Source organism: Babylonia areolata, chromosome 12, assembly GCF_041734735.1.
Source record: "Babylonia areolata isolate BAREFJ2019XMU chromosome 12, ASM4173473v1, whole genome shotgun sequence".
NCBI classification, from domain to species: domain Eukaryota; kingdom Metazoa; phylum Mollusca; class Gastropoda; order Neogastropoda; family Buccinidae; genus Babylonia; species Babylonia areolata.
Genome location: NC_134887.1, coordinates 29,110,370 through 29,122,869, shown reverse-complemented (window position 1 = coordinate 29,122,869; position 12,500 = coordinate 29,110,370). Strand labels below are relative to the sequence as shown.

Genomic DNA, 12,500 nt, shown 5'->3' with positions numbered 1-12,500 from the left:
AAAAATTATAAAAAAAAATCAAAAAAAAATCCGGTGCGGTTTTTGCGGGGAAAAAACCCCCTGCTACGCATACAACTACAAATATATTGACATCAAGTCTTTACACAATGCGTAAGAATGGTTCATTTGTCTGTAAAATGATGATAATGATGATGATAATAATAATGATAATAACAACAACAACAACAACGATAATAATGATGATAATGGATTTTCTGTGAAACAAAACGAACACGCTATTACAAGCATACCAAAATTCTCGAGTTTTGTGATTGTATGTCATGTTTGTCCTTTAAAAGTTTCCATTACATCCTTTTGTAAACAGCCACGAGAAAACGCTGAGAGTTAAAGAGAGAGAGAGAGAGAGACAGAGGCAGAGACAGAGACAGAGAGAGAGAGAGAGAGAGACAGAGGCAGAGACACAGACACAGAGAGAAAAAGAGAGAGAAAGAGACAGAGACAGAGAGACAGACAGACAGACAGACAGACAGATATAGAGACAGACAGATACAGAGACAGACAGACAGACAGACAGATACAGAGACAGACAGACAGACAGACAAATACAGAGACAGACAGATACAGAGACAGACAGACAGACAGACAGATAGATACAGAGACAGACAGACAGACACAGAGACAGACAGACAGGCAGACAGATACAGAGACAGACAGACAGACAGACAGACAGACAGACAGACAGACAGATAGATACAGAGACAGACAGACAGACAGACAGATACAGAGACAGACAGACAGACAGGCAGACAGACAGACAGATACAGAGACAGACAGACAGACAGACAGATACAGAGACAGACAGACAGACAGGCAGACAGACAGACAGACAGACAGGACAGATACCAGATACGGAGAAGACCTGGCCTGAGAAGATGACACACAGCCAAAAAAAAAAAAAAAAAAAAAGAAAGAAAAAAAGTCATCTAACTCAATTCTAAATACTAAACTAAGAAAGAAAGAAACCAAGAGCAGAAAAATTTCATCACTTAAAACAAAAACAAACGGGGGTGGGGGTGGGGGGTGGGTGGGGGGCTGGGGGGGGGAATAAAAGAAAAAAAAAAGGGGAAAAAGAAGACATGTATTAAAAATAAAATTAAAAAAGAAAAAAAACAAGAAAGCATGGGCGAAGCGTCCCCCCCCCTCCCCCTCAACTGCCCCCTCCCCGAAAAACAAACAAACAACAAAAAACAAACAAACAAAAAAACAGAGAGGAAATAAAAATTATCAGTCACCGAGTCTCAAAAAAAAAAAAAACAACCCTCATCAAGTATGCATGTATGTATCAGTCACCGAGTCTCATACAAAACGATCCTCATGATAATTATCAGGTCCCGACTCAGTACTGAACTTCCCTGGGCACGATGCGCACTTTGAAAGGGTGCGGGAACTTGGTGATTCCCATGATGCCCTCCAAAGATGGCAGCTGGCCGTCTTCCGGTGGCAGGAAGTGGAATCGCTGGATGAGGGTGGAGAGGTACAGGAAGAGCTCCGTGCGTGCCAGGGACTCTCCAAGACACGAGCGCTTCCCTGAGGGGGGGGGGGGGGGGGGGGAGAGAGAGAGAAGAACAACAGCAACAATACATCTATCATGGAATTATTTGGTTTTAATAGTAAATTTTATGGTAGTAGTGGTAGTAGTAGCAGTAGTAGTAGCAGTAGTAGTAGTAGTAGTAGTAGTAGCAGTAGTGGTAGTAGCAGTAGTAGTAGTAGCAGTAGTAGAAGTTGTAGCAGTTTAAAAAAAACCCAAAAAACTACAATAACAAACACCCCCAACCTGCCCCCAAAACAAATCAGGTCCTCAATTAAAAAAAAAAAAAACAACCTACATGTAATAATGAACAAAGAAACAAACATTTCCAACCTGTCCCCAAAAGGAATCGGTTCCTCACAACAACAACAACAACAACAAACAACCCCCCCCCCCCACCCCTAAATGCCCCCTCTCCCCGACCCCTTACCTGTCTCAAAAGGAATGAACCTGCTCCTCATCACAAAAACAACAACAATAAACCCCCCCTCCCCTCCCCCCGACCTCCCCGACCCCTTACCTGTCCCGAAAGGAATCAGCTCCTCACAACAACACCACACAAACAACCCCCTCCCCCCACCACGCCCCAACCCCCTCTTCACCTGTCCCGAAAGGAATCAGCTCCTCACAACAACACCACACAAACAACCCCCTCCCCCCACCACGCCCCAACCCCCTCTTCACCTGTCCCGAAAGGAATCAGCTCCTCACAACAACACCACACAAACAACCCCCTCCCCCCACCACGCCCCAACCCCCTCTTCACCTGTCCCGAAAGGAATCAGCTCCTCACAACAACACCACACAAACAACCCCCTCCCCCCACCACGCCCCAACCCCCTCTTCACCTGTCCCGAAAGGAATCAGCTCCTCACAACAACACCACACAAACAACCCCCTCCACCCCCTACCCTCACACCCCCCAACCCCCTCTTCACCTGTCCCGAAAGGAATCAGCTCCTCACAACAACACACAAACAAACACCCCCTCCCCCTCCACCCCCACCCCCCCTCACACACACCCCCCCCAACCCCCTCTTCACCTGTCCCGAAAGGGATCAGCTCCTCACAACGACAACAACAACACACAAACAAACACCCCCTCCCCCTCCACCCACCCCCTCACCCCCACCCACACACCCCTCTTCACCTGTCCCGAAAGGGATCAGCTCCTCACAACGACAACAACAACACACAAACAAACAACTCCCCCCTCCACCCACCCCCCTCACCCCCACCCACACACCCCCACACCCCTCTTCACCTGTCCCGAAAGGAATCAGCTCCTCACAACAACAACAACAACACACAAACAAACAACACACAAACAAACACCCCCTCCCCCTCCACCCCCACACCCCCTACATCTACACCCCTCACACCCCCCCCACTCCCCTCTTCACCTGTCCCGAATGGGATCAGCTCCTCACAACGACAACAACAACACACAAACAAACACCACCACCCCCCATCACACACCCCACCCTCACCCCCTCCACACCCCTCTTCACCTGTCCCGAAAGGAATCAGCTCCTCACAACAACAACACACAGACAAACAAACAACAACAACACACAAACAAACACACTCGCCCCCTCCACCCCCACACCCCCCACATCCACACCCCTCACCCTCACACCCCCCACTCCCCTCTTCACCTGTCCCGAATGGGATCAGCTCCTCACAACAACAACACACAGACAAACAACCCCCCCCTCCACCCCCCCCCCTCCCCACACACACACCCCAACCCCCTCTCCACCTGTCCCAAAAGGGATCAGCTCCTCGCGGCGCACCACCCGCCCCTCTTCGTCCAGGAACCGCTCGGGCCGGAAAGTGTCCGGGTCCTTCCACACCTGGGGGTCCCTCAGGGCGGTGTCCAGGTACACCAGCACGAACGTGCCCTTGGGGATGACGTAGCCCTCGAAGCTGACGTCACAGGGGACCGAGTGGGGGAACGCCAGAGGGGACGTCCCTGCGAAGCGCAGCGTCTCCAGGAGGGTGGCTTCCACGTAGGGCAGTCGGGCCTTGTCCGCCATGGTCGGGGGTCGTCCCGGGCCCACCACGGAGAGGACCTCCTCGTGGCAGCGGTCCTGGACGTGAGGGTGGTGGAGGAGGTAGGCCAGGCCCCAGAGGAGGGTGGTGGAGGTGGTGTCGGTGCCTCCCCCGAACAGCTCCAGGACCAGGCGCTGCAGGTTGTTTTCTTTTGGGGGGAATGAAAAGAAAAAGGAAAGGGAAAGGATGAGAGAGAGAGGGAGGGAGGGGTGGGGGGGAGGAAGAATGAAGGAAGGAAGGAGGGGGGGGTAGGGAGCGATGGGAAAAGGGAGGGAGGGAAGGAAGGGAGGGAAAATGGAAGGAAGGAAGGAAGGAAGGAAGGAAGGCAGATGGAATGACAGAAGGGAGGGAGAAAGAGAGGGAAGGCAGGGAGGGAGGAAGAAGGGATGGGAGGAAGGAAGGAAGGAAGGAAGGAAGGAAGGAAGAGACGAATGGGGAGAGTGAGGAACGGAGGCAGGGAGAAAGGGAGGAAGAAGGGAAGAAGAAAGGAAGGAAGGAAGGAAGGAAGGAAGAGACAAAGGGAGGGAGGAAGTATGAGGGAAGGAAAGAGGGGGATAGGGAGCGATGGGAAAAAAGGAGGGAGGGAAGGAAGGGAAGGAGGGAGGAAGAGAGAGACAAAGCAGGGAGGGAGGAAGAAGGGAAGGAAGAAGGAAGGAAGAGACAAAGCGAGGGAGGGAGGAAGAAGGGAAGGAAGAAAGGAAGGAAGGAAGGGAGAGACAAAGCGAGGGAGGGAAGAATGAGAGAAGGAAGAAAGGAAGGAAGGAAGGGAGAGACAAAGCGAGGGAGGGAGGAAGGAGGGAAGGAAGAAAGGAAGGGAGAGACAAAGCGAGGGAGGGAAGAATGAGAGAAGGAAGAAGGGAAGGAAGAAGGAAGGAAGAGACAAAGCGAGGGAGGAAGAATGAGGGAAGGAAGAAAGGAAGGAAGGAAGGGAGAGACAAAGCGAGGGAGGAAGGAGGGAAGGAAGAAAGGAAGAAGGAAGAGACAAAGCGAGCGAGGAAGAATGAGGAAAGGAAGAAAGGAAGGAAGGAAGGGAAAGACAAAGCGAGGGAGGGAGGAAGGAGGGAAGGAAGAAGGAAGGAAGGAAGGGAGAGACAAAGCGAGGGAGGGAGGAAGGAGGGAAGGAAGAAAGGAAGGAAGGAAGGGAGAGACAAAGCGAGGGAGGGAGGAAGGAGGGAAGGAAGAAAGGAAGGAAGGAAGGGAGAGACAAAGCGAGGGAGGGAGGAAGGAGGGAAGGAAGAAAGGAAGGAAGGAAGGGAGAGACAAAGCGAGGGAGAAAGGAAGGAGGGAAGGAAGGAAGAAGGAAGGGAGAGACAAAGCGAGGGAGGGAGGAAGGAGGGAAGGAAGAAGGAAGGAAGGAAGGGAGAGACAAAGCGAGGGAGGGAGGAAGGAGGGAAGGAAGAAAGGAAGGAAGGAAGGGAGAGACAAAGCGAGGGAGGGAGGAAGGAGGGAAGGAAGAAAGGAAGGAAGGAAGGGAGAGACAAAGCGAGGGAGGAAGGAAGGAGGGAAGGAAGGAAGAAGGAAGGGAGAGACAAAGCGAGGGAGGGAGGAAGGAGGGAAGGAAGAAAGGAAGGAAGGGAGAGACAAAGCGAGGGAGGGAGGAAGAAGGGAAGGAAGAAAGGAAGGAAGGAAGGGAGAGACAAAGCGAGGGAGGGAGCAAGGCAGGTAGAATGAAGGAAGAAAGAGACGAAGGGAAAGAAAAAGAAGGCAAGTAGGCAAGGGGGAAGGGAGGGTGGGAGAGAGGGAGGGAGGAAGAAAGGAAGGATTAGGGAGGGAAGGAAGGGATAGAGGGAAGGAGGAAGGGAGGGGATGGAAAGGAAGGGAGGGAGGTAGGGAGGGAAGGAAGGATGGGAAGAAGGGAGTGAGAGAGAGGGGGTGGGGGGGGTAAAGGGAGGAAGGAAAAAGGGAGGGAGGGAGGGAAAGAAGGAGGGAGGGAGGAAGGGAAGGAGGGGGAGAGGGAGAAAGGTGGAGGGATGAAGGATGGAAGAAGGAATGGAGAGAGGGAGGAAGAAAGGGGGAGGAAGAAAGGCAGGAAGGCAGGTAGAATGAAGAGGAAGGAAGGAAGGAAGGAAGGAAGGAAGGAAGGAAGGAAGGAACACTGTTTTATTAATGTCTCGTCACATACATTGGTAATTGTCATTGTCATCTATACTTATATAGCGTATAATTATCTTCGGTCAGAGAGCAAAAGTCTAAAAGTGCTTTACAAACACACGTGCCACACAACAAAAATATTCTAATCAAACTCTCCATTTTCACATTTGAATGGATTGAGCGTGGTGGTTATGTGGTGAGTGGGGAGGGGGTGGGGTAGAGGGGGCCGTGGGGAGGGGGGTGGGGGTGGAGGAGAGACGGAGTATAGAATCAAGGATTAACATTGAAAATAAACAGAAGAACAATTACAGAACATCAGTTAATTCGTGGACTTCGTAAAGAGGTGAGTCGTTGGTTTAAATTAATAAGAGACGCTGTTGATAATGATTGTACAAAGTAACAACAATAACAACAACAACGACAACAACAGCAACGACAACAACAGCAACAACAAAATCAACGTTGCCAGTGACTGTAGTCAACACACACACACACACTTTCATGTAAATCAGGTTTCATCAAGTCACAGTCAAAAAATGATGTGCTGTACTGTAACATCACTAAAACTGTACTGTACTGTAACATCACTAAAACTGTACTGAAAACATCACTACAGCTGTGTTTGTATTTTTATTTCTTTTTATCACAACAGATTTCTCTGTGTGAAATTCTGGCTGCTCTCCCCAGGGAGAGTGCGTCGCTACACTACAGCGCCACCCCCCCCCCCCTTTTTTTCTTTTTTTCCCCCTGCGTGCAGTTTTATTTGTTTTCCTATCGAAGTGGATTTTTCTACAGAATTTTGCCAGGAGCAACCCTGTTGTTGCCGTGGGTTCTTTTACGTGGGCTAAGTGCATGCTGCACACGGGACCTTCGTTTATTGTCTCATCCGAATGACTAGCGTCCAGACCACCACTCAAAGTCTAGTGGAGGGGGAGAAAATATCGGCGGCTGAACCGTGATTCGAGCCAGTGCGCTCAGATTCTCTCGCTTCCTGGGCGGACGCGTTACCTCTAAGCCATCACTCCACATAGTGATGTTACAGTACAGCACATCATTTTTTGACTGTGAGTGAGTTGATGAAGCCTGATTTGCATGAAATGTGTACTGTAACATCACTGAAACTGTACTGTAACATCACTGAAACTGTACTGTATCATCACTGAAACTGTACTGTAACATCACTGAAACTGTACTGTATCATCACTGAAACTGTACTGTAACATCACTGAAACTGTACTGTGTCATCACTGAAACTGTACTGTAACATCACTGAAACTGTACTGTATCATCACTGAAACTGTACTGTGTCATCACTGAAACTGTACTGTGTCATCACTGAAACTGTACTGTGTCATCACTGAAACTGTACTGTAACATCACTGAAACTGTACTGTGTCATCACTGAAACTGTACTGTGTCATCACTGAAACTGTACTGTATCATCACTGAAACTGTACTGTAACATCACTGAAACTGTACTGTGTCATCACTGAAACTGTACTGTAACATCACTGAAACTGTACTGTGTCATCACTGAAACTGTACTGTGTCATCACTGAAACTGTACTGTGTCATCACTGAAACTGTACTGTAACATCACTGAAACTGTAATGTATCATCACTGAAACTGTACCGTGTCATCACTGAAACTGTACTGTAACATCACTGAAACTGTACCGTGTCATCACTGAAACTGTACTGTAACATCACTGAAACTGTACCGTGTCATCACTGAAACTGTACTGTAACATCACTGAAACTGTAATGTATCATCACTGAAACTGTACTGTAACATCACTGAAACTGTACCGTGTCATCACTGAAACTGTACTGTGTCATCACTGAAACTGTACGAATGGGAGAAAAACCCCGAAAACCTCAACCATCTATTCAACACAGTCATTTCACCCACTCTAGGAAGACATTGTCGGGAATGGCCAGAGGGCAAAACTGATGCGGAAGTGAAGCTGCTTATAGAAGAAAACAGTAAAGAAGAGGACATCATCATATACACAGATGGCTCAGTCACCAAAGACCAGTCTGGCTGGGGATTCACTGCGAAACAAAATGGAAAAACAATTTGGGAAGAGAATGCTGCCTACAAAGTCACAACCTCCAGCCTAACGATGGAAGTTGAAGCTGTGACACATGCCCTCCAGTGGCTATCGTCCTTCCATACGCCCGGAAACCAACATGCCATGATTCTAACCGACTCAATGAACCTCATACAGAAAATTGAAAACGGAATGGGAAGCCCAGAGTGGCATAACGCAATGCGCAACTTTCAGATTAAAAAACTCACATGGTCATACTGCCCGGGACATGCAGGTGTTAAGGGAAATGTGCGAGCTGACAGACTTGCTGGTAACGCAACACCAACGAGCGGCCTACATCTAGGAAAATCGGAAATCCTCAGAAAAGTCAAAGAATACCAAAAAGAACAGGTACAAGGCCATCACACCATCGATCGCCTCAAAGAAATAGAAGCAGAGAGAGGGAGCGGCCGCAAATCTAACATGAAAGGTAGAGCACGATGCTTTGCAAATCAAACAAATATCGGCATCATTTCCAAACCAACATTGCGCAAATTTCTTGAAAACGGAACAGAGTCTCTGTGGGCCTTTCCAAACACAATAGACCGAGCAACACACTAGACGCCACGTTCTTGGCATCAGAGATCTTTTCCCATCCCTCTTGCGGCCAGTCAGTGGCGGCTGTGTGTGTTTGTGTGTATGTGTGCTTTTGAGTGCGTTTGTGAATGCGCGAGAGTGAAACTGTACACAAGTGTCAGGAGAGATATGTGTACGTGTGTGTGTGTGTGTGTGTGTGTGTGTGTGTGTGTGTGAGGGGAGGTGGGAGTGCAGGGGGAGGTGGGGTAGAGGATGAGGTATGTGAGTGTATGCATGCCTACACTGTGGGAGCAACAGGATATTGGAACGTGTATATATATATATATATATATATATATATATATATATATATATATATATATATATATATATCTTTGTATGTACGTGTGTGGAGTTGGGGGTGGGAGATATGGGCGTATGTGTGTGTGCTTGTACAAGTAAGTGTTCATCTCTGTGAGTGTGTGTTTGTGTGTGTGTGTGTGTGCCGTGGAAGCTGCGATACGTAGACTAGAAATGAGTGTGTGGAGGAGGGGGTAGAGGAGGTGCAAGGTAATGTGTGTGTGTGTGTGTGTGTGTGTTGGAGCTCATGTACGTTTATATGTATTTGACTGTGCTTTCATATGTGCTTGTACAAGTAAGTGTTCATCTCTGTGAGTGTGTGTTTGTGTTTGTGTGTGTGTGTGTGCCGTGGAAGCTGCGATACTTAGACTAGAAATGAGTGTGTGGAGGAGGGGGGTAGAGGAGGTGCACGGTAATGCGTGTGTGTGTGTGTGTGTTGGAGCTCATGTACGTTTATATGTATTTGACTGTGCTTTCATATATGTGAAACTGCATGTCTGGTGCATTTCTGTTATGCATGTGTGGGTGTATGTGTGAATGTGTGTCTTCATTTTTTACATTTATTTGCTTATTTATCACCATTGTTGTCCTATTTATTTATTTATTTATGTTTTATTATTATCATTTTATTAGTATTACTAATATTATTACTACTACCTTTTTCTATATTATAATTATTATTTATTTATTTATTTATTTATGCAAGCTTATCTATTATTTATTCCCCCGTTTTTTTTTTTTTGTTTTTTTTTTTGTGTGTGTGGTTGTGTGTGTGTGTGTTTTTTTTTTGTTTTGTTTTTTTTCTTTTCCCCAAGGCCTGACTAAGCGCGTTGGGTTACGCTGCTGGTCAGGCATCTGCTTGGCAGATGTGGTGTAGCGTATATGGTTTTGTCCGAACGCAGTGACGCCTCCTTGAGCTACTGAAACTGAAACTGAAACTGTGTCATCACTGAAACTGTACTGTGTCATCACTGACACAAATACAGTTTGATATCAGGGCAGCAATTTTGGTCTGCAATGAGTTAGATAGTTCAGTTTCAGTTTCAGCTTCAGTAGCTCAAGGAGGCGTCACTGCGTTCGGACAAATCCATATACGCTACACCACATCTGCCAAGCAGATGCCTGACCAGCAGCGTAACCCAACGCGCTTTGAAATTAGATAACAGTCTGTTAAAACAAAAACACGAAAAAAAACTTGAAACAGGTGGGCTTTCTGCGAGCTCACGAACTCGAAATCGGAATGAAGTCAGTCCCGAGCGCTCGAATCAGATCAACACCCGAAAACGGAGTATGGCTGCCTACATGGCGGGATAGAAACGGTCACACACGTAAAAGCCCACTCCTGTACATACGAGTGAACGTGGGAGTTGCAGCCCACGAACGAAGAAGAAGAAGAAGAAGAGGAAGAAGAATCAGTTCTGTATGGCTCTCCAGGCCAAGCCGACAGTGCAAGGGAAATAACCAGTGCTGCGGAAAACACGTGACTTCAAACAAACTCAGAATCGTTCTGAATGCAAAACACGACCCAATGTAAAAAAACAAATAAATAAAAATAAATTTTAAAAAGGGGGGGGGGGGGACAGAAATTGTCCATAAAATGGGTTTTTGTTTGTTTGTTGTTGTTTTTTCCTAAAGCGAAAAGGCCAATGCTAAACAAACAAAAAACAACAAAACAAAAACAAACAAACAAACAAACCAAAAAAAAAAAAAACCCAACTCAAACTCCAACAAGAACATTCAAAATACTTATCTCTTTTAACTGATTAAACCGGTACAAAAAAAAAAAAAACAACTTCTATTTTAGAACATTAATTTTCAACTCTTCTGCGAGGGCTGCAGATTTGCCGCGAAGGACTGAATTTCCCGGCGTTCTGAACGATATTTCTCATTTTCTCATATCATATCTAATTCTGATTGGTGGGAGTTACATCTGTATTTTCAGGAAACGCTGCAGACACTTTTTGAGACTGGATGTGAAAACACGTGGTGGTGTCCTTGATAAGACTATCACAAAACCTTATCAGCCACCAAAGACAGAACCCAGCTTGAAAAGAAAAAAAAAAAAGGTAAAATAATATGGAGGAGATAACTAGGGATTAACACACACACACACACAGAGACAGAGAGAGAGAGACAGAGAGAGAGAGACAGAGAGAGACGGAGACAGAGACAGACACGGAGAGACACACAGAGAGACAGAGAGAGAGACACAGAGAGACACAGAGAGAGACACAGAGAGAGACAGAGAGAGAGACACACAGAGAGACAGAGAGAGACACACACACAGAGACAGAGAGAGAGACACACACACACACACACAGACACACACACACAGAGACACACACACACACACACACACACAGAGATAGAGACAGAGAGACAGAGAGAAAGAGAGAGAGACACGCACCCACGCGCACACACACACACACACACACACACACACACACACACGCCCGCGCGCACACGCCCCACCCACCCCTCACCCACACTCCCTTAAGAAGAATGATACAAAAGAACACGCATATACTAGAGCCAACTAAATAATGCCACAAAAACAGTCTAGTGAAAGAGGCTTAATTATTGACGAGTATTAAGAGATGGGTGGGAGGTGGGGAAAGGGGGGGGAGGGGGGGCGCAGGGGGGGGGGAATAAAAGAAAAGAAAGAAGTCCCAGACACATAAAAAAATGCAAGCTGCATGAATCGGAAAGTGAGACAACATGGAGTGATAGAAACGAAGAAAAAAAAAGAAAGGAAAAAAACCGCAAACCAACCAACAAAAACAAGAGGAGTGAAAGAAAGAAAAAAAAATTTAGTGAAAGAAAGGAAATTTTTCTATCTCAAAACTTCACATAGGAAAATTTTTCTAGTGAAAGAAAGGACATTTTTCTATCTCAAAATTCCAGAAAGGAAATTTCTTTTTCGAGTGAAAGAAAGGATTTTTTTTTTCTATCTCAAAATTCCATTAACATTTTCTGATACTTAAACATGATCCTCACCAACTGCATGTTATCGATCTCCTCATCATAAAACAATGCGACCTGATTCACCATGAAGGTTATCAGTTTCAGTTTCAGTAGCTCAAGGAGGCGTCACTGTTTTCGGCCATATCCATATACGCTACACCACATCTGCCAAGCAGATGCCTGACCAGCAGCGTAACCCAACGCGCTTAGTCAGGCCTTGAGGAAAAAAAAAAAAAAAAAAAAAGGTTATCATCATTGTCATCACCACCACCACCACCACTAACACCACCACAACCATCATCATCATCATCATAATAATAATCATCGCCATCATCACCACCACCACCACCATTACCACCACCACCACCAATGGTCAATTGTCAACAACACCTCCACCGTCATCATCACCACCACTAAAATCATGATGGTCATCATCATCATCACCGTGGTCGTCACCGTCTTCACCATGATCATCATCATTACCACCATCACCACTTCCACCACGACTACCATCATCATCATCGTCGTTGTCACCATCACCACCATTAATATCGTCACCATCACCAGCATCATCATCACAATTATCATTATCATCATCATCATCATCATCACCACCACCATCGCCATCATCATCATCACCATCACCACCACCATCGCCACCATCATCATCACCATCATAATCATCATCGCCATCATCATCACCACCACAACCACCACTGCCATTACCATCATCTTTTCATTCACCAGTACAATCACCACCACCAGCATCACCATCACCATCACCCCCCTCCACACCCCATCATCACCACCATCAACATCATCACCATCATAACCATCACCATCACCACTACAACCACCACTACCATCATCAC

At 46.8% G+C, this 12,500-nt stretch overlaps 1 protein-coding gene across 1 annotated transcript in view; it reads right to left on the bottom strand.

The window, feature by feature from the left end:
* Positions 1–1,310: 1,310 nt before the first annotated feature.
* The window catches only part of LOC143288135 (cytochrome P450 2B4-like), a 48,935-nt gene continuing 37,745 nt past the window's right edge, over positions 1,311–12,500 (bottom strand). Inside the window, exons 6-7 of the mRNA XM_076596427.1 lie at positions 3,312–3,752; positions 1,311–1,548 (exon numbers count right to left, since the gene is read on the bottom strand). Coding sequence (XP_076452542.1) covers positions 1,358–1,548; positions 3,312–3,752 — 632 coding nt within the window. The 3' untranslated portion in view covers positions 1,311–1,357. The remainder of the gene's footprint in view (positions 1,549–3,311; positions 3,753–12,500) is intronic.